This window comes from Cebus imitator, unplaced genomic scaffold (genome assembly GCF_001604975.1).
Source record: "Cebus imitator isolate Cc_AM_T3 unplaced genomic scaffold, Cebus_imitator-1.0 Scaffold252, whole genome shotgun sequence".
In the NCBI taxonomy this organism is placed as follows: domain Eukaryota; kingdom Metazoa; phylum Chordata; class Mammalia; order Primates; family Cebidae; genus Cebus; species Cebus imitator.
In genome coordinates this window covers 2,181,514-2,204,305 of record NW_016107567.1, presented here as the reverse complement: position 1 = coordinate 2,204,305, position 22,792 = coordinate 2,181,514, and the positions used below count along the sequence as shown (strand labels likewise).

Here is a 22,792-nt window from a genome sequence, read left to right as displayed (position 1 = left end):
GCTGCAAATGGAATCACCTGGGGAGCTTTTAAAAATACTGATACCTGGGTTCTACCCCCAGAGAGTCTGTTTCATTGGTCTGGGTCATTACCTAGACAGCAGAGTTCTAAAACCTCTAAAAAGTGAGTTTACTGGTGGCCAGAGTTGAGTGTCTTGCAACTTTTAAGTTTGTCAGCATTGATCCTGGAAGTTGTGATGGGCCCAACTGCAGGTAAATGAGAAACTCAAGGACGGAAAACACAGTCACTGCTTAGTCATCATCTCCACATTCTTTTATTTATTTATTTATTTATTTATTTAATTGAGGAGTCTCACTCTGTCACCCAAGCCAGAGTGCAATGGCACAATCTCGGCTCACTGCAACCTCCACCTCCCAGGTTTAAGTGATTCTCCTGCCTCAGCCTCACAAGTAGCTGGAATTACAGGTGGGCGCCACCACACCTGGCTAATTTTTTAAAATTTTTGGTGGAGATGGGGTTTTACCATGTTGTCCAGGCTGGTCTCGAACTCCTGACCTCAAGTGATCTGCCCACCTTGGCCTCCCACAGTGCTGGGATTACAGGCGCGAGCCGCTGCACCCAGCCCAGGTTCTTTATTCTTCATACTTATGCTCTGGACTTAGTTCCTCTCAAGCTGCTGCTAGAGTGTAGGGTGTCTTTGTGCAATTCAGAAGCATGTTTTCCTTCTTCAAGATGCTTTCTCAAGAACTGAGAATGATCTGAGATGTTGCCCCACATGCAAGCTAACAAGTAAGCCTATCGCAGATGGATGGTGGCAGAAGACCTGAGACTCCTTGCTTTGGACTGTTTTATTTTTTTAATCATCTCATCCCTCAGACGACTTCCTATTTGTACTTCAACTTTTTACTATTTACCCTAAGATTTTGATACTTTTGGGCATAATCAATTCCATATACAGCTGGGCCTAAACTTTGTTATTGACACATTGAAGCAACATAGGCCACCTCACAACTGAGAAATACAGATTAAACTAACCAAATCCACATAAAATGACTGAGTTGTGTACAAATGACCCATACCAAGTATTAGATGAAATAAAAGACTTCCAAGAATTGACACGGCAGGAAGACACAATGTGCCACCATGTCTAAAGATGTGCCATAACTGGTAAGCTTCCATCTTACCAGTTACAAGAACTCAAGTTTTATCTCTTGCAAGAACTACAAGACATTTTTCAAGAAAGCATGAAAATAGACATATTTTTAATTATGAAAAGATGGCCTAACAACTATGTAATGTCACGTGTCTGAGTGTTGCAACAACAGGCAAATAATTAGCATGGAATTTTAAAAGGGGAACAAAGGAAAAGAAGGAACAGAGGCTAACTGGCATGAACTGGGGAGAATTTGTATCTGGCAAATACCAACAGGGAAGTATCTGCTATGTTGGGGCAGGGACTTCCAACCGGCTTTCCCAAGGCCTTGGTAAATGTCGCTCCAATCCTGTGATGGTTAATTTTATGTATCAACTTGACTGAGCTAAAGGATGCCCAGATAGCTGGTAAAACATTATTTCTAAGCGGGTTTGTAGGGGTGTTTCTAGAAGAGATTAGCATTTGAATCAGTAGAGTGAGTAAAGAAGATCCGCCATCACCAATGTAGGAGGGCATCATCCAAGCCATTGAGGGCCCAAGTAGAACAAAATGTCAAAGGAAGAGCACATTTTCTCTCTTCCTTCTTGGGCTGGCACTTGCATCTTCTCCTGCCCCAGGATCTTAGACTTCAGACTCGGACTGAATTACACCACCTTTCGGTCCTCCAGCTTCCATAAGGCAGATTGTGGGACTTCTTGGCCTCCGTAATCATGTGAGCCAATCCTTATAATGAGTCTCATGCATTTACGTATATCCTATTAGTTCTATTGCTCTGGAGAACCATGACTAATACATCCTCCCAATGCTTCATTTCAATTCTATATTTGGCAAGCAACATTCCATGACACATCAGGCTTCCCAGCCATGTTGCTATAGGGAAGGATCCCAGATAATGAAAGGAACTAAAATGGTATGTTGGCATTCTGATTTATGCATCAGACTCTTACAAGTTTGTTAGTGAGACCGTCACTTTGCCGGTGGCAAATTGCCTCTAAACGCTCAATACCAAAGCTGGATCCAGCCACGGACATGCAGCTGACCACATGAAGGCATTTTCCCAGGAAGGCCACCTGGCCTCTCTAAACTCCCGCTCATTACTCCCTGATAACAACTGGTCCCACCCTCAGTTTTCATCCTACCCCAAAGTGAGTGTCTGTGCTGAAACTGGTCCCTAAAATTCCAGAAGTCTGTGGAAACAGGACAGTTCTAAATCCTTCAGGGAAATCCCTGCTGTCCCATTTAGGGCATGCAAGCAGAAAGTCACTCTCTAGACTGAAATATTACTTCTCAATTATTCAAAGACCAGAATGGGGTGAGGACTTGGAACTGCCATACTCACCCAGGATCTACATTTATTCATTCAGCATCCAGAATGTGGTATATAATAGGTACTATAGATACAGAGAAAAGTGCAATGGAACATTACCCATGGGCTTATATTGTCACAGGACTAGTTATCATCTTTGTAGGGCTTGATTCAATAAGTGGATCCAACCTTGACTAGGACCTTGGGGACTGACTCTCACTAACCCAAGTCATATGAGAATGAAGAGTCAATCAGAATTTCAATTTAATAGCTTATATTGATCAGAATTTTATCATTTCTAGCGTCCATAAGGAGTCTGCTATTAGGCCCTTCTCTGTATCAAGGCGCCTGGGAAGGCAAGTTATCAATGTTCACTTGGTTAGTTAAGGGAAGAATGGATGCTGGGGGCTACCTCACACAGAACATGGGAATACCTAACTTTGATGGACACCTCCATGTTGCAAATTCTGTCATAACGATATGAAGTTTGTTTTTCCTCTAGAAAATTAGCTAATACAGATGGTCACCCTAATTATCATGTAAAGTAAAACAGAATGAGCTGTGTGACAAATGGTACTGTCATGTCTTCTTACTTGAGAACTAGTTATTGTTTATCTTGACAACATGCATGCAGCGGGTTGTATCTGCTTGGTTATATAAAAGGATGAGACTTCTGTCTGCCATCTCTTCGAGGATTGCCTATGATGTGCATCACATCCTGATTTAATGCTTATTCAATAATAAATGTGTTTTCTTTCTCTGCTTTCTCAATAGAGAGGATTTCTGAGTTGGGAAGAGATTAGGGTTTCACGACGTTGCCCAAGCTGGTCTTGAACTCCTGCACTCAAGCGATCTGTCTGCCGCAGCCTCCCAAGGTGCTGAGATTATAGGCATGACCCTCTGTGCCCAACCTGAAATGAGAGTCTTAATTTCTTTATGGCCAGTTGTTACACAGAAATGTGGGGGAAGGTCAGAGGAATATTTTTAGGCTCTATGGCTGGCTTTAGGGAAAAGAGGTTCTAATTTCTACGCTTTCCCTCAGGGAAAATGAGGGGCAAAAGACAGGAGGGCAAAAGGTTGGAGACAGACTTTGCTTCTGTGGCTGTTTCTGAGGCTTTCATTTGAAGACATTGTTTTCTGAGCCCCAACAACCATAAAAATACAAATGGAGAAGAAGGGGATAAAATCACCCTTCTTTTGAAGATAGCAACAAAATATCTTGCTTAATGATCTGTGGTTTGTTACATAGAACAGTCAAAGCCACATGAAAAATATGAAAAGCAGATGATGACAGTTCTCAAGGGAATATCATGATACCTGAGGAGCCAAGCCCAATAATGCGTGGCATGCCATGGTCCCCTCTGAAGACAAAGTGACCACACAGGTCCTGCGAGACTCCAGCAGCCCTGGCCACAGCTGATTGGACCCACAGCAGACACTCATCTAAGGAGAGCAAACTAGAGACTACCAGTGACCTTGTGGTGGTTTGATCCAGACATCCTAATGTTTGGTATCAACCAAAATGAGATGACAGAGGCCAGGCAAGAGGCTCACACCTATAATCCCAGCTACTTGGGAGGCTGAGGTGGTAGGATCACTTGAGACCAGGAATTTGAGATTACAGTGAGCTATGGTTGTGCCACTGCACTCCAGCCTGGGAGATGAAGTGAAACCCTGTCTCAAAAATAAATAAATAAATAATGAAATAAAATGAGATACTAGTGAATGAACCTGAAGCCCTCTCTGTAGGTCTGTGACCTGCAGATTTTTAAAATGTTAACACTGTCATATGAAAGCATGGCTGAACACGTTAGCCCCCCTCTTTTTGCACCCTGACCAATGCTTTTCACTTTAGCTGAGTTTGAAGATTCCTTAAGATATGACTAGCAGACCCCATGATCTCCAAGCCTGGGGGTGGTCATTTTAGCTTGGGAAATTGAAGGCACAGAGGCCTGTCTATAGCAGCCAGAGAAATCCTGCAGTTGAGGGTCATGTCCCAACACTACAATCTGAGTTAATCTGATATTTCTCAATATGAAAGAACAATGCAGAATCACTTGACATGAGTAAAACCAACAGCATGAAAGAGAGGTATCAAGATGAAGAAGCCTCGTAAAAAGTCCCAGAAGAAAACTTGTATTTAATATTTGAAGTAATTTTCTCAAAGACATTGAGAAGTTACAAGATTCATAAAACAAGACATTACTGGCTCCGCCAGTGGATATGTTAATTAAGTTCGTACTTATGGGCACTAACTCCAGCAGAAGCTTTCACTTTCACAATGACTCAATAGCCAATTATATGTGTTCAAATTCACTGTTTATGCAGAGGCCTTCACACCAACCATGTGACTAATATCAATGCAAAGGCAGTAGTCAGAGGGGGGTAACAAACCACAGCAATGTTGCTGGTGACCAATGGCTAACATACCAGTCAAGTGGGTCCTGAGTCCTTGGTAGGGTCACTAGCTTCTCTCTGCTGACAGCCACCAAAACAGGAGAAGCCCTCAGACTTATCCTGGGCACAGCCTCCAAAGGTATCTTTGAAAAGGCCTGGTCTTTGCTGTTTCCACAATCCTCCCTAAGGGGTATGCTCTCATTATCTCAGCCACTCTTCACTTTCTACTGGGTTCAGTCAGGTTTTGGGTGGTACCTGGCAACAACAGGTGCTATTACCTCAGTCTATTACATGTATGTTTATCACGCTGTGGTAGGAGCAGCTTCACTGTGGGCTTAATGCTTGACATGAGTGACTCCCTTTGGAGACATTAGGATCACCAACCATTATGACATATCACAAGAAAATAGTGCTATGCAAAATGTTCACCAGAGAACAAGAGTTAGTATTAAAAGAAAAGCATGATCGCCAAAATAAGAAACATGTTACGAGCTGAAGAACCAAATGGGCACAACTGAAGAACAAATTAGTCATTAGAAGACTAAGTCATACAATTCTATCAGAACACTGAATGGAAATTCTATGCAAAACTATGGAGATTACAAAACTCAAGTGGAGACAAGTAGAAAAAATGCAGAATCATAATCATCTATATTCAGAAAGAGAAATAGAGAAGGAACGGGATCCAGAAAATCATAGAAAACTGCCCTGAAATGAAAAAAAGACTTCATATTCCAATGGAGTCTCTGGTTTGAAATGGGAATGTCAAAAGAATGTAACTAGATCTCTGCTGTTGAGATACTTAACTACATTGCTTTTGAGATCTGGGATAATTCTATATTTAAGTTTAGCTTTAAAAGAGCACAAACTACTTCAATTCTATTCTGTTTGCTAAATGTGCATAAGCAATTTCTGCATGAAATATTTTTTAAAGTCTGCTGGATTAATTCAAATAAGGCATCAACCAATTTTACTCTGCTTTTAGCAGACATTTGGTGCAGAACAATACAGTTCATGGATAATCACTCAATGTTTGCTAGTTAACTAAGAGACACTAACAGTCTATTTGATGCTTATGAGAAAGGTACAAATAAAACTTTTCTTTGAGGTAGAATGATTTGGAGGTTGAATTGTAACCCTGCTAATCTTTCACAAACAGAAATATTTATTCACAGTAAAATATGTTAAGACAGTCATATTTAAGCAATGCTTTTACAGCCACACATCCATTCAATAGTGCTGACTCCTCACTTTATAGTCCCTGGAACTTAACTTAATCCCTTCCTGTATACTTACACAATTCCATACAAAGTTTAATAAAGAAAACAAAGGCAGGGTGTGCATATACATGCAAAATAAATACTGACTCTGTGAGGCATTGTCCTAAATATTTGTTTTTAATATAGTTTCTTAATGTTTTACACCTCCCTTGTTAAAATGTCCTAAGGGCTGGGAAAAATGGAACCAGAACAATGGCAGATAGATAATGGCCTAAGGTGGAAACTATTTTGATAATTGTTGCTATTGTTTTAAAGAAATTAAACACAATTTTTCCCAATTTTCATCTTTTACAAAACCATTCTTATGGTAAGTATGTTTCAATGTCCCAAATGAATTAACAAAAAAATAATCAGGGAAATGAACCCTCATTGCTACCGCTATAAATTCTTCTAAAACATTGGCTTTCAATGAAATGAAACTTAATCATAATCCAAAGATTGACTCATCCAATGTTGCCCAACAGTGGCAAAGAAGGGCAAGTCAAAAAAAAGGAAACTGAAATTCAAAGACCTTAATCAGCTATTCTGGACAAAATGAAACAGATTAAATAGTTTTTCTTTTTTAAAAATAAACTGCATTCTCACATTCCTGATTGTTGTTTCAAACATTTACGGTTTACTCTGACAGTTCACATTCTCCCTTATAGATGGAGCTGCTGTTATTAGGATGAAGAGAAAGCTCTATTCATTGTATTATATTTGCTGGCAGACCAGCACTCCAGAACAGGATAAAAGCTACAGCCTATTAAAAAATAGATTCCCAGCTGGACATGGTGGTTCACACCTGTAATCCCAGCACTTTAGGAAGCAGAGATGCGTGGATCACCTGAGGTCAGGAGTTCAAAACCAGACTGGGCAACATGGGGAATCCCAGTCTCTACTAAAAATTCAAAAATTAGCTGGGTGCAGTGGTGGGCTCATGTCCCAGCTACTCGGGAGGCTGAGGCACGAGAATTGCTTGAACCCAGGAGCCAAAGGTTGCAGTGAGCCGAGATCATGCCACTCCATGCCAGCCTGGGCAATAGAGTGAGACTCCATCTCAAAAAAATAAATAAATAATAAAAAATAGATTCTCCTGACATATTTCTGTTGGGGGTGAAGAGGGGTTAAATTTATTCACAGGTTAATTTGACTAGCTAATTGAAAGCATCAGGTGTGTATTAATTCATTCAGCATTTACTGAGCATCTCCTATGTGTGGAGTCCTATGTGAGACCCTGGGATATTGTGATAAACAGTTCCCTGCCTAAAGAGAACGTTCCTATCTAACAAAGGATACAAAGAGGGGAACCTTATAGCCTGTAGGAATGTACAGGTGGGGCACATAATGTAAACTTAGAATGTTGTGGAGGGCTCTTAGATATAAGTTCTTCTTCTTCTTCTTCTTTTTTTTTTCCTTGTAGAGATTGTGTTCCTGGACCAACCTGAGGGTTGGACTGCTTATTCTTATGGCCCAACAATGAGATGCAGATGAACTGGGAAAGAAGAAATGTTCTTATTTCTGTAACCAGTTACAGGGAGAAGGCCTAGAAATGATCACCAGACCAACTCAAATTTACAAAGTTTTCCAGAGCTTGTATACCTTCTAAGCTATATGTCTGTGTGTAGGTGTGCATTCATCTGAAGACATACATGATTAACTTCTTCTAATCTATAACTAAGATCTGAGTCCTGAAGATCTTCCTCTGGAGCCTCAGTAAATTTACTTAATCTAAATGCATTCAAGTACTGGAGTGATTAACCTTATTTTGTCTCATGGAGACAAGACCATGGAGGTCTGGGGAGTTCCTTTAGTCCTCAGTAAAGTTTGTTTGTGGAGGTCTGGGGAGTTCCTTCAGACTCACAATAAAACTTGTTTAATTCTACAAGGGTCCTGTTAAGAATTCCTTCGTTATTTTGTCTTGCTTTAAGACCTGGAAAAGACCTAGGCACAACTCTTGGTGGGCTTTTGTTACATTCTAGCCTTTGTATGAGGACACTGGCTCTATCAGCTTTTAATATTTAACCATTCAGTCAGTGCTGAAACAGTTGTTATGGAGGTCTGCATTAGTGACACCTGGCTTGACACAATGGGGTCTCACTATGCTGCCCAGGCTGGTCTCAAACTCCTGGGCTCAAGTGATTCTCTTGCCTTAGCCTCCCAAAATGCTGGGATTGTAAGCATGGGCCCAACTCTAGATGTAACTTCTTAAAGTAAAAAATGTGTAAACCTTTAGACAGGGTTTTCTCAACTTTGGTTTTATTAACATTTTGGGCCTGGTAATTCTTTTGTTGTTGGGACTGTGCTGTACATTGTAGAATGTTTAGCAACATACCTGGACTGTACCCACAAGATGCCACAATTTGGTGACAACCAAAATATCTCCAGACATTGCCAAATGTCCTCTGGGAACAAACTTATCCCCAGTTAAAATCACTGGCTTAGATGACAGATAAGGACAGGGAAGTTGTAGAGTGAAGGAGAAGAAAAGTGTAGAAGGGTAGGGACAGAAGACATGAGAAGTAAGAGGGAATCACTGCTACAAAGTTCCCTTAGGCAATAAAAATCACGTCCCCATAATTGGTGGTGAGTGGCAGATGCTAAGTTTGATATGAGCATAAAGAAATAACCACAATCCTATAAGGGCCCTTATAAGTCATATTATCAGCTTGGGGCTTTATTAACTATCTATTGCTATATGTGATGGTTAATTTTATGTATCAACTTAACTGGGTCACATGGTACCCAGATAGTTGGTCCGACATTACTCTGGATGTTTCAGTGAGAATGTTTTATATGAGTCTAACATTTAAATCAGTAGACTGAGTAAAGCAGATTTTTCTTCCCTAATGTGAATGGGCTTCATTCAATCAGTTGCAGTCCTGAATAGAACAAGAAGGCTGACCCATTCCAGGATAAGAGGGAATTCCACCCACGCACAGTTTTTGAGCTGACACAAGGGGTTTTTTCCTTTCTTTAGAGTCAAACTGAAACATCTGCTTTTCCTGGGTCTCAAGCCTGCCATATTTGGACTAGAACTACATCATTGGTTCTCCTGGTTCTCAAGCCTTCAGACATGAACTGGCACTCAACTGGTCTCCAGATTGCTTGTAATATGCATGCACACACACATGCATTCACACACACACACACACCCCACAGACACATTCTATTGGTTCTGTTCCTCTGGAGAATGCTAATATGCTGTGTAACATACTAACTCAAAATGTATCCTTTTAAAACAATACAACTTTACTATCTCAACGCTTCAAGTTTCTAAGGGTCAGGAATCCTGCAGCAGCTTAGCTGGGTGACTCTTGCTTGGGATCTCTCATGAGGTTGGGGTCAAGCTGCCAGCCAGGCTGCAGTCTCTGAAGACTTGACTTGCCATGGAAAGATTAACAAGAGCCTTCCATTCCTCCCTATGTGGCCCTCTCCACAGGACTCACGACCTTGCTTCCTCCAGGTGAGCGATCAAAGAGAATATGTGCATTTGAAAACAATAGCTGTGGCTTCTATTTAGATTTAGAAGTGAAAGGCAACAGAAAATCAATTGTTTCCGAGTGGAGAGCTCCTAACAATATACAATGTACTAAGGGAAAGTGACTCTGATTACCAAGAGTCTTAGTCTTTGAGCTGATCACAGTTACCTAAAAATACTAAGTAAATAATTAAACTAGCAAGTAATTGAACTAATTCTTCTGAATGCAATACTGGCAAAACCAGAGGCACAAAGAAACTAAATGATGGAACTTCCATTAAAGTTCAAGGGACCTGATAAATCTCATCATTCCTTTAGGAAGCCTTTACACGTGAGATGGCAGAGCCCATCAAAATCTATTCTTTACTTTCAAGTAGCAGTGATCCAAGGAGCCTCAACTCCAAACCTCACTCTCAACTTGACTTTCTCTTATTTAAATTGGGAGTAATACTAGTGAAAACTTTCATGAAGGTTGTTTTTGGAAATAAAAGAATCTACTACATTATTGTGTGCATATAAATGGAATAAACATAGACATTTAAGCTGAAAACTCCAGAATTCTCAACTAGGTTAATGCTTAAGATAGGTTTAAGTATTTATCAAACTAGATGTCTTTCCTTTCAACTTGATAAAATTACCCTAAACATCAATTTATGTAGAGTATTCAGCAATGAATCACAGAATCTTATACTGTGATTGTTCTTACACAATGGTCCCAAAATACTCATCTTGTTCTTTTGACACAGGAATCCACCCATCTAAGGGAAGCTGGTTTTGGAACCCACCAAAATAAAATAAAGGTCATCTGAAGTGGTATCTTGATGCATAAAACCACCATCTATGTCAACACAGAAGCTAGGTCTGGGTTTCCTCACTCTGCACCATGATTGGGAAACCCACTTGAGGTAGCAGTTGGCTTAGAAGACTTCAAACATCCCCAAGTGCTCATCCTTCTGCATTCTTCTCCTCTACACCCAAGTATGTACAATCACACCCCACTTCCATTGACTCTTCATGAACTACTTAGGATAACCAAAAAGTACCTATATTCCCCTGACTGCTGCTGGGCCCTTCTCCCTCTGACTGGTACCCTGAGCTTCTCTGACCAGCCCTTTCTATTTCATGCATGATCAACTTCCTCTTCCTTCATTTCCCAAAACATGGCTAACATTAGGTTGTAATACGTAACAAATTTTCCTAAAGATATAAGGATACCATTGGGGAATTTTTATGCTGAAAATAAACTTCAAATTACACATTTGATCTCATTGCTCTTTAAATCTGTCCGCCTATTTCCTTTGATGCAGGGTTTCCTGCTGGTCACCTCCCCCTGCAGCTCCTAGCCTATAGCCATCATACAACCTCAACCAATCCATGGGGGTTCCCACTGACCCTGCTCTTAGCCCTGTCTCCAGAGCCCTAACATTCTTTCTCTACAGGCTTCAACCAACACAGGCACAATTACCTAACTTCATCTCTCAGAGAGATCTCCTGCCCACAAGAAAGATGGGCTTTTGCATTTTTACACAGAGCATTTTAACTGCTTTGTCCCAAAACTGTCTGTCAATAGGATTGAAATGGAACCTCAAGTCTCATGAAGATTTCCCCCATAATTGAAATGCAGTCTTCTCCAAAGACAAATTGTGCCATCATATCTAGAACAACAGGCTCAGATTTGAAATCACTTGTTTTTTGTACCCACTGTAAGTGCAAACCAATTGGCCAGGACTAGGAAGTCCAAGGGAAGTGGCAATTGCCCAGAGAAGCAGAGCTAATTCTGGGTAAGGCATATCATAGTAATTGATTATAGGCAAAGAGGCCTAGACAAGCTGTGTTGAAGCAGACTCCTGCAATAGCAGAATGGCAGGGAGGAAGGCACTATATTTCAGAAGCCAGGCAGAGAACCAAGAACCAGAGATGTGTGTATATGGAAAGAGCAGTTTAGGAAGGAGCAAGGGTACAAGCTAGGAAAAAGTGTCATTAACCCCCAATGCCCTTCCAGGTTCTTAGTCTCAAGTTCCCAGAAACTTCTGGCTGGCACATTTGACTCTAGACAATGGTGACCAACAGGGTGAAGTTGAAGGGGAAAATGGGAGCACCTTAAATATTGCACATGCCACATTTTACTTAACCAATCCAATATTTGGGCACATTTGATGGTTTTCTTTTCTTTTCTTTTCTTTTCTTTTTATTTTGAGAGAGGGTCTTACTCTGTCACCCAAGCTGGATAGCAGTGGTGTGATCATAGCTCACTGCAGCCTCAACCTCCTGGGCTCAAGTGATCCTCCTGTCTCAGCCTCCCAAGTAGTTATGACTACAGGCATGTGTCACCGCACCTGGCTGGTTTTTATTTTATTTTATTTTTTTGTAGAGGCAAGGTCTTGTTTTGCTGCCCAGGCTGGTCTGAAACTCCTGGCCTTAAGTAATCTTCCCACCTTGGCCTCCCAAAGCACTGGGATTATAGATATAAGCCAATACACCCAGCATTGTTTCCAATTTTTGATGTTATAAGCAAGGGTGTTTTGTTGTGTGCATGTGGAATTTTTTCCCTAAAATTTTCCATACATCCATGTTTATTTCCTTATGATAAATTTTGAGAAGTGGAATACCTAGTTAAAAGAGTGTGAATATTCTTCTGATATTGACATAAGCTATCTAGGCACAAAAGGGAATCCTAGTTTTACCATAAATTTACTTTTTCTGATGCCTGTGAGGAATCATATGATCATGATTACTGTATGTTTTAGCCTCATTGAATTATTCATCCACTGAAGAGTCAAACAATTCATTAAAGAGGAAGTTAAAGTGAGTCTAGTCAGGAGGTGTTGAAATGATAGAAATTCTAGAGTTAGAACAAATGAAAGGAAATGGGTTTAAGAGGAGTGAAGGGTATAAAGGCAGTCAGACATCCAGCAAACAAATTACTCCTCTGGTTCACTCCTCCTGAACTGAACTTCCTCTTTACAACAAAATGGTGCTCAAGGTATTGTAGTATTTTATGTGGCTTACTTAAATTGCTTTTCTAGCTGACTTCTTCCTTCCTCAATTTCTTCAGTTGCCCTCTCCTTTTAAGAATTACCTGCTTCTGCTTTTTCTTAATAACCTGTGGGCTACCTAATTAACGGCATGGTGGCTTTCATCAGTGTTTTACAAATGAGATAAATGATTCTATTGTATAAAGTTAGGGAGGAGATAAATCGTGACAATTTCATTGAATTTTGACTACCTAGTTTTATATGTGCCCATTATGACACTGCCAGATTGTGTTTCTGGTTATCTATTTACTATCACCACCTTCTGTAGAAGATAAGTTTTTTGAGGCAGGAACTATCACGTGTTCACTTGGCATTCTTGAGAGCTTACAACAGTGCTAGACTCACAGTAAGAACTTGTGAAATTGATTTGTTCAATGGTTTTTATGTTATGCCTTAACTTATACATTAATAATCACTGTATTTAAAAAGTGATACAAATGCCATGAGATGGTCAAGCAGATCAGAAAGATATTTTAGAAAGAGATGAACACAAGGCCCACTGACAGCTGAGCAACTATGCGTTTAATTTCCCTCATGTTTTATTCCTTCATTGGTCAGGGACAGCCATGTGTTCTTTGGCATACGGTGTGCCGTTCATGGCTTCCAGAGGATTCTAGGGCTCCAGCTTCCTGTATCACCAGCAGCATGGTTTGATATGGATGGACGGTGCAATTATCTCCAGGGCTCCATGTCACCACCCCACCTCCCACCTGCTCCCTGGTCTCACATTCCCCCATAAGATACCCCTGGGTCAGATCTCGCCCTGAAGAGATGAATGATCAATCACTACATGCCCCCAACTGCGGGACTTATAGGGGTGGGAAGAGAGGTTTAAAAGAGGTCATTTTGCTTGGAGTCAGGGATCCAATCAATATTCAAAGCTCATAAGTTTTAATCCTGTCTTCCTCTTTCCCTCTGCCCCTAAAAATATTTTAACTCAAATTTCTAGCAGCATGAAAGCCAACATTACTGTTATCCTTCCACCCTGATCTGAAAACTTTGTGCCAGCACCCTTTCTCTCTCCCAGCCGTCTGCTCTTCTGCTCTCCCCCACCCCAAACCCTACCCCCTGCCTTTCTATTAAAACCCTCAGAGACATAAAAAGTAGCCCACCCTTTTGAAAATGTCAAGTGCTCCTCGACTTGGTAAATCTGACTTGAGACGCTATAAATGGGACTAGTTGGTGGCCATGTTGAAGGACATTTAGCTAGGCATGGCTTCCATCTCTGTAGCTCTGTCCTGGCACTGAGCTCAGTATCCGAGAACCCCAGACACCTCAAGTCGCCTAATCCAATAACCCCTCACCCTACAGCTAAGATTTAAAAATGAGGTATCTGATGTTGAGAGAGACAAATTAAGTTGTGCAATGATGTAGTAACCAGAGCAAGAAAGGGAAGCAATTCAATATTCACTAGGTGGTGGGCAGACAGTGAAACCTGGCTTAAGAGTGGATGTTTTTGACTCTACATAAGGATGCTCTCTTGTGAAAATATGTAGAAAACAAAATATGTAATATCTACATATTGAAGAATTTGAATTTTAAAGGAATTGTAGAGTATTCCACTGCTTATGAAATACAAATAATCTTGCACATTTTTCTTATCTGGCTTATGGGTAGAAGTAGAATGATCTTCTCCAGTGAGATGACCACAGATAGTTCATATTCAACAAGTTCACACTGAGCCATCACCATTGCTCAGAAGCCTGCTCCTCTTCCTGTGTTTTCTCCCTTGGCCAATGGCGCTGCCATTTCCCATCCAGAGCCTGGGCTACTGTAGCAGTCTTTTCACTGACCCTGTCTAGCCCTCTTCAATCCATACTCTACACAATTGCCTACAGAAATCTTTCCAAAACATCAGTTCTGACCATATCTCTACTTTTCTAAAGACAGCACTTTGGCTCCCCACTGACATCACAGTCTTGAGCATGACATAATGTTCATCATTGGGTCATAAGCTGCAAATCCACTCTCCCGCTCACCTTTGTCTCCTGCATGCAATTCTGTAGCTGAAGGGAGGCAGACTCCTTCCACTCTCTCACACCTCCCAGCCTTGGCCCTCACTTCTACTTCTACCTTTACCCTCCAATTACATCACCCTGCACCATTATCTGATGACCATGCTTAAGTTTTCACAACGAGATCAAGTATCAATGTCTCCGCCAACAGCAAAGAGCAGGCAGTGGTTCTCAGGTCACATGTGTAATTTAAAATTTTCTAGTATTTTAAATGTTAGAAAATGTTTAGAAGAAACTGATACATTAATAACATGTTTTATTTACACCATATCCCACATGTTATTCATATGTTGATATCAATATATTGAACTTTTTTATTAAGAAGGAGTCTCACTCTGTTGCTCAAGCTGGAGTGCAGTGATGCAATCTTGGCTCACTGCAACCTCAGCCTCCCAGGTCAAGTGATTCTCCCACCCAGCCTTCCAAGTAGCTGAGATTACAGGTGCCCACCACCACACCCAGGTAACTTTTGTATTTTTAGTAGAGACGGGGTTTCACCACATTGGCCAAGCTGGTCTTGAACTGCTGACCTCAAGTGATTCATCCACCTCAGCCTCCCAAAGCGCTGGGATTACAGGCAAGAGCCACTGCACTTGGTCAATGTATTGAATATTGATTCAGCATGTAATCAATATTTTTAAATTATTGAGGTGCTTTATATTCTTTTTTTCTAATAAACCTTCAAAATTCAGTCTTTATTTTACTCTTATGACACATCTCAATTTACTGCATTTCAAATGCTCAGTAGTCACATTGGAGAGAGTGCCATATTGCACATAAGAGGACCAGAGCACTTAAGAACGTCTCAGGGATCCTAATGAAAACAGAATCCTGTGCTATGCTTCCAGAGGGTCTATTTCTGGGAAGTGTCTAATTTTGGTGGTCTAGAGTGGGGACCAGAAATTTTCATTTTCAGCAAGAATCCAAGGTGTTGTGAGGTACATGCTCATCAGACCATTTTGATACTTGATAGCTAGATGCACTGATTGCAGAGTTAGACCCATAAGGGTTTATGTTCAGATTCCACCATTTAAAAGCTGTGAACATTAGTGACTTGAGTTTTCTAGGTCTTAGTCTCCTCACCCGCAAAAATAACTACCTAGAGACCTGTGGGTACTAAGTGGGTAATGTATTTGAGATATTCAGCACAGTGCCTGGCACGTATCTCACAATAGCAGCTGAGTGCACTGCACTGGGAGAAATCCCTATTACACAGATGAAGTGTCCCTCCCATCCTCCCCCCACAACTCCCTGTGCTTCCCTCCACTACCACCCATCACACAGTGCTGTATCCTGTGCTTGCCATCCTGCCCCTCAACTTAACTGAGGACAGAAACTGGCTGCTGTGCTGCCTCATGCATAGTAGGTGCTTAGTACACATCATTTTTTTAGAAATTAAACTAAATTGGATCAACTGGGTTTCTTCTAGTGGAGCAAAACTCTTTACACAAAAGTGCCCCAAGGTCTCTTATAGAACAGAAGTGTGTAAGTACAGAGGGAGGTGTAGCCCTGTTCTGACACTCTTCCATTTAAAGTCTGTCACAGAAAGCTTCGCCAAAACAATCCACGGCTTGAAAGCGGGACACCTGACAGATCGTGCTATTCAGAGGAGCAAGAGGATGATTCTAGACACTCTGGGTGCTGGGTTCTTGGGAACCAGTACAGAAGTGTTTCACACAGCCAGCCAATATAGCAAGGTAAGAAGCTCAAAGTCAACTTTAGAGACAAAACCCAGTGCATACATTTGTGTTACATTTACTCTAAGTTTTATAGACAGCACTTGATGTATGTAGCACTGTTCTATATAATTTTCTATGTTTCATTATCTGAGATTTAATATTAATCCATATTCTTTACTAAGTCACTGTCTTAAAACCATACACAGTCAGGCATGATGGCTCACACCTATAATCCCAGCACTTCCAGAGGCTGAGGCAGGCAGACTGCTTGAGCCCAGGAATTTGAGACCAGCCTGGACAGCATGGCAAAACCCCATCTCTTAAAAAAAAAAACACATACACACACACACACAAATTAGCCAGGTGTGACAGCGCACGCCTACAGTCCCAGCTATCTGGGAGGCTGAGGGTGAGAGGATCACTTAAGCCCAAGAGGTTGAGGCTGCAGTAAGTCAAGATCACGCCACTGCACTCCAGCTGAGGCAAGAGAGCCAGACCCGGTCTCAAAAACAAACAAATAAATAAACAAAAAACCCATATACCAGTAATATCTCACAGTTCATTATTATTATTCTCTGGAGAAAAGCCTGGTCAAGTACTCTGACCAGAAAGTGGGCATGTACATGAGGGCTCCTGCTCTCCCTGGGGTGTATTTGATATAGATGGTTAGTCAATCTTCTCTGGCATTTACCCCAAGGAGTAAATAAGAGTAACTTCAGATGTGCTTCCCTGGAGCACTTCTGGATCATGATCTGGGATCAAGCAACAGCATCCCCTCCACCTTTTATAGGGGAAAGTTGTGTATTCTACAAAGATGAGAGGAATTCAATGACTAGGGCTTCTATCTGTGACAAGGGTTCAAGTAAGAACTACGCATAATATGTCCAGAGATGAAGAATAACTCTTGAAATGGTGACTTGGTATGTTGTATTCACACTATCACTGGTTGATTTGCTTTTGTTCCAGATCTACAGTTGCAATATATCCAGCACTGTTTGGGGTCGGCCGGACATCAGGCTCCCACCCACATATGCTACTTTTGTGAATGGTGTGGCTGTAAGGAGGTTTACACGTCTTTTCAACTACTAGATAATCATAATAATTTTAGAGTCAGGGGATATCTCAGTAATTGCCCCAATTCTATATTTTACAGATGAAAGAATTGAAAGTCAGAGAGGTAAAGTGGCTTACCCTCTCTCCTGGGTAGTAATTCAGTTTTCATGTTTTTACAGTAAATTGATGTTTTTCAAACAGATTGTGTAGTAGAAGAAAGAAGATGGAAGGATTTAGATAAAAACACCCTAAGGTATCCCAATTCAAAATCTTGAATATAAATAGCAAAAAATATAAAACCAAATATCCAGTTCCAATTTCTTCTCAGTTTTCATGTTGTGGGGCCAGTTTCTCTCCAGTAATGTGCTCTTTATTCATTCACTCATTCATCTGTTTAACAGACAGTTATTGAGAAAGGAACAATGGCCATATAGTGTCTGTATTTTCTGAACCAAAAAATCAGTACTTCTCATCTGACAGATTATTTTTATGCTTTTTCTGTGTGTCAGGGGAAGTATTCTACAAGATGTAATTTGGAAATAGACATGTTGGGGTTTTTGAGATGTTTTTATGATTTATAGGGACAATAGCTCAGGATATTGAAAGTTAAAGCCAATGGTGTGTTCCAAAGTAATGTCCTGAAAGCAGTGGGAAATGCACCAGTGACAGGAAATAGATATAAAAATCTATTTTTAAATGAACTTCTGGTTATTGCTGTTTTAATATAAGGAAAAAAGAAAATGGCTAGGATAAAGAGGAATGAAATCTTAAAGCAGAAAATAATAATTTTTAAAATATAGCTGAAAAGTTAACCTAAGTTCGAGAATTCTTGTGCTATTCTTACAAATTCCCTAAAAATTTGAAATTAGTTCATAAGAAAAAGGTACAAAAATATATGGCCTCATATGGAATAAGTGACATTAAACTTTCAGTGCAACTTATTTAAAGAGTGGAGGAGCAAGAAACTGCCAGCCACCTGATTCTGCAGCTTTGTTTTTAAAGGGGAATATAGATCCTTCCAGGGGCCATGGCAGAGGGTGCTCACGCTACCAGGTCAAGACCCAAGCTCCTAGAGGCTCACAAACTGCTCTCCAAGGTCCTGCCCTCCTCTGGCAGAGGAAAAGCATTTCTCAGGGCCTGGTCTTGTGATTACAAACCATACCCAGGGCAGGTGAAGTGGTTCATGCCTGTAATCCTAGCACTTTGGGAGGCCGAGGCAGGCAGATCAGGAGGTCAGGAGTTCAAGACCAGCCTGGCCAACATGGCGAAACCCCATCTCTACTAAAAAGACAAAAATTAGCCAGGCATGGTGGCAGGTACCTATAATCCCAGCTACTCGGGAGGCTAAGGCAGGAGAATTGCTTGGACCTGGGAGGCAGAGATTGCAGTGAGCTGAGATTGTACCACTACACTCCAGGCTGAGTGACAGAGCAAGACTCTGTCTCAGAAAAAAAAAAAAAAGAAAACCTCAGTCAGTTCTCAGATTTTCTTTCCAGAGAATCAAAACAATCTCACACAAAACAAGGTTATTACTAAACCAAGTCCTTAGTGATCCAAAAGCCATTGCATCAAGGGAAAACGTACGGTTTTTTTGTTGCTGTGTCTCTACATAGATTCACTCCATGGATTTTGATGACACGTGGCACCCTGCCACCCACCCTTCTGGGGCTGTCTTTCCTGTCCTCACAGCTTTAGCAGAAGCTCTCCCAAGAAGTCCGAAGTTTTCTGGCCTTGACCTGCTGCTGGCTTTCAATGTTGGTATAGAAGTGCAAGGCCGATTACTGCATTTCGCCAAGGAAGCCAATGACATACCAAAAAGGTATGGAGAGAATTTGCCCCATCAAAAGGCAGTCACATCTCCTTCATCTGTCAATCATTATCTCTGTAGAGTTTTCTGACTTAGCGGCCAGCTCAGCAGATGTTAACATTAGTGCAGGTAGATAAGTCAATTCACTGGTCAAATATGAAACCCTCTATTCACATTTAAAGACGTGACTTCAGGAGTGCAACCAGAACCATGAAATACATTGGGCCTCTCATCACAAGATGACTCATGTCATTCTGGCATTCATGAGTGTGCTGAGCATTCCTTATCCCAACCTCAAAGCAGAATCTACTCTGAGACTGGCTAGCATCCCTCAGACTACTGAGAACACTCAGAATATCCTAACCCTGACTGTTCATCCTGCAGATCAAAAATGGTCAAACATCAGCCACGTCATATGGCTCAGTCTCAGATTTCCATGCCACTTGCTCCAGCCTTCTAGGAGAGGAGTAAATTGAAATACTAGGTGGTGACGTTTCACAGTTTCTTCAAGGCCTGCAACTGTCACAGCTACTTACATAAGATTTCGGCAATCAGTAGCTGTTGCCTTTCTGCCAATAATTGTAATGGTACCATTTATAAAGAACTCACTATGTGTTAGGCACTATTGTAAACATGTTAATTTATTCAAAACTCCTAAAACCCTAAGAGGTAGATGTTATTATTATCACCATTTTATGTTTTATTTATTTATTTATTTTTGGAGACAGAGTCTCCTGTCATCCGAGCTGGAGTGCAGTGGCGTGATCTCAGCTCACTGCAGTCTCTGCCTCCCAGGTTCAAGAGATTCTCCTGCCTCAACCTCCCAAGTAGCTGGGACTATAGGCACCTGCCACCACACCCAGCTAATTTTTGTATTTTTAGTAGAGTCTGGGTTTCACCATGTTGGCCAGGTTAGTCTCAAACTCCTGATCTCAGATGCCACTCCCACCTTGGCCTCCCAAAGTGCTGGGATTACAGGCATGAGCCGTCGCACCTGGCCTATCACCATATTGTGTAAGAAAAAAATCTACAGAGAAGTTGAATAACTTTCCCCAGATCACACAGCTAATAAAGTAGCGGAGATGAGATTTGAACCCAGCAGTGTGACTCCATTACTGATGCTCTTGATGACTACACTATCCTGCCTCCTGGTGGTTAAGGTTTGTAAATCTCCAATTATGCTTCTTTGCTTTTCAGATTCCATCCCCCTTCTGTGGTAGGAACGTTGGGTAGTGCTGCTGCTGCGTCCAAGTTTTTAGGACTTAGCTTGACAAAGTGCCAAGAAGCCCTGGCCATTGCTGTTTCCCATGCTGGGGCGCCCATGGCAAATGCTGCCACTCAAACCAAGCCCCTCCACATTGGCAATGCTGCCAAGCATGGGATAGAAGCTGCTTTTCTGGCAATGCTGGGTCTCCAAGGAAACAAGCAGATCTTGGACTTGGAGGCAGGACTTGGGGCCTTTTATGCCAACTATTCCCCAAAAGTCCTTCCAAACCTACATTCCTACAGTTGGCTGCTGGACCAGCAGGATGTGGCCTTTAAGCGTTTTCCTGCACATTTATCTACCCACTGGGTGGCAGATGCAGCTGCATGTGTAAGAAAGCGCCTTGTAGCAGAGAAAACTCTGCTTCCAATTGACCACATTAAGAGGATTGTGCTCAGGATTCCAAACGTCCAGTACGTAAATAGGCCCTCTCCAGACTCGGAGCATGAAGCCCGTCATTCATTCCAGTACATAGCCTGTGCCATGCTGCTTGATGGTGGCATCACTGTCCCCTCATTCCATGAATGCCAGATCAACAGGCCACAGGTGAGAGAGCTGCTCAGTAAGGTGGAGCTGGAGTACCCTCAGGACAATTTGCCAAGCTTCAACACACTGTACTGTGAAATAAGTGTCACCCTCAAGGATGGAGCCACCTTCACAGATCGCTCTGACACCTTCTATGGGCACTGGAGAAAACCACTGAGCCAGGAGGACCTAGAGGAAAAGTTCAGAGCCAATGCCTCCAGGAAGCTGTCCTGTGACACAGTGGAGAGCCTTATAAAGATAGTCAAAAATCTAGAAGACCTAGAAGACTGCTCTGTGTTGACTACACTTCTCAAAGGACCCTCTCCACCAGAGATGGCTTCAAACTCTCCAGCATGTAATAATTCCAACACACAATTTCTTCTGAGACTTACCAACATCTAAATGACTTTGCATTTGGGGAGATTCAATGAGCTGGCCTTTCTCTCTGACTGCCCTTAACATTTTTTCCTTCATTTCAACCTTGGAGAATCTGATGATTACGTGTCTTGGGGTTGATCTACTCATGGAGTATCTTAGTGGTGTTTTCTGTGTTTCCTGAATTTGAATGTTGGCCTGTCTTGCTAAGTTGGGGAAGTTTTCCTGGATAATATCCTGAAGTGTGTTTTTCAAGTTGGTTCCATTCTCCCCATCTCCTTCAGGTACTCCAATCAATTATAGGTTTGGTCTTTTTTCATAGTCCCATATTTCTCAAAGGTTTTTTGTTGTTGTTGTTCCTTTTCATTCTTTTTTCTCTAATCTTGTCTGTGTGCCTTATTTCAGCAAAATGGTCTTCAAACTCTCATATCCNATATCCTTTCTTTTTCTTGGTCAATTCTATTGATATTTGTGTATGTTTTATGAAGTTCTCATGCTGTGTTTTCAGCTCCATCAGGTCATTTATGTTCCTCTCTAAACTGGTTATTCTAGTTAGCAGCTCCTGTAACCTTTTATCAAGGTTCTTGGTTTCTTTGCATTGGGTTTAGAACGTGCCCCTTTAGCTCAGCAGAGTTTGTTATTATCCATCTTCTGATGCCTACTTCTGTCGATTCATCCATCTCATCCTCTGTTCAGTTATGCGCCCTTGCTGGAGAGGTGCTGGAATCATTTGGAGGAAAAGAGGCACTTTGGCCTTTTGAGTTTTCAGTGTTTTTCATTGATTCTTTCTCTCTTGAGTGAGTTTCTCTCTTGAGAAACTCTTAAGAGTTTCAATCTTTGAGGCTTTTGACCCTTGGATGAGGTTTTTGTGGGGACTTTTTTTGTTGATGATGTTGTTACTGTTTCCTGTTTGTTTTTCTTTCAATGGTCAGGTTCCTCTTCTGCAGGACTGCTGCAGTTTGCTGGGGGTTCACTTCACGCCCCATTTATCTGGTTTGTTCCTGAACCTGAAGATGTTACTCAAGGTGAGAAGGCTGGAGAATAGCAAAGACAGGTGCTTGCTCCCTCCTCTGGGATCTCTGACCTCAAGGGGCACTGATCTGATGCCAGTAGGAACGTTCCTGTATAGGGTGTCTGACAACCCCTGTTGGAGGGTCTCACCCAGTTGGGTGGTACAGGGAGCAGGACCTGTTTAACAAATCACTTTGACTGTCCCTTGGTAGAGGGGGTGTGCTTTTCTGTGGGGGAAACCCACTTGTTTGGGCTGCCTAGATTCCTCAGAAGTAGCAGGAAGAAAGACTAAGTCTGCTAGTCCACGGAGACTATGGGTACCCCTCCCACTATGGGCTCAGGCACAGGGAGAGCAGAGTTCTATCCCTGAGTCCCTGGCTGGAGTTACTGGAGTTCCTACAGGGAGGCTCCACCCATTGAGAAGGGATGGGTCAAGGTCAGGCCTGAATAGGCACTATGGCTGCAGCCTGTC

General features: G+C 41.7%; 1 protein-coding gene across 1 annotated transcript; it reads left to right on the top strand.

Annotated features, from left to right (window-relative positions):
- The first annotated feature begins 12,479 nt into the window (after nt 1-12,479).
- ACOD1 (aconitate decarboxylase 1) lies at nt 12,480-21,365 on the top strand. Its single transcript, XM_017498834.2, has 5 exons — nt 12,480-12,539; nt 16,142-16,303; nt 17,252-17,341; nt 18,952-19,157; nt 20,343-21,365. Exons 1-5 carry the CDS (start codon nt 12,528-12,530, stop codon nt 21,334-21,336), a joined length of 1,464 nt encoding a protein of 487 aa, XP_017354323.1. The 5' UTR covers nt 12,480-12,527; the 3' UTR covers nt 21,337-21,365.
- Nucleotides 21,366-22,792: the final 1,427 nt, after the last annotated feature.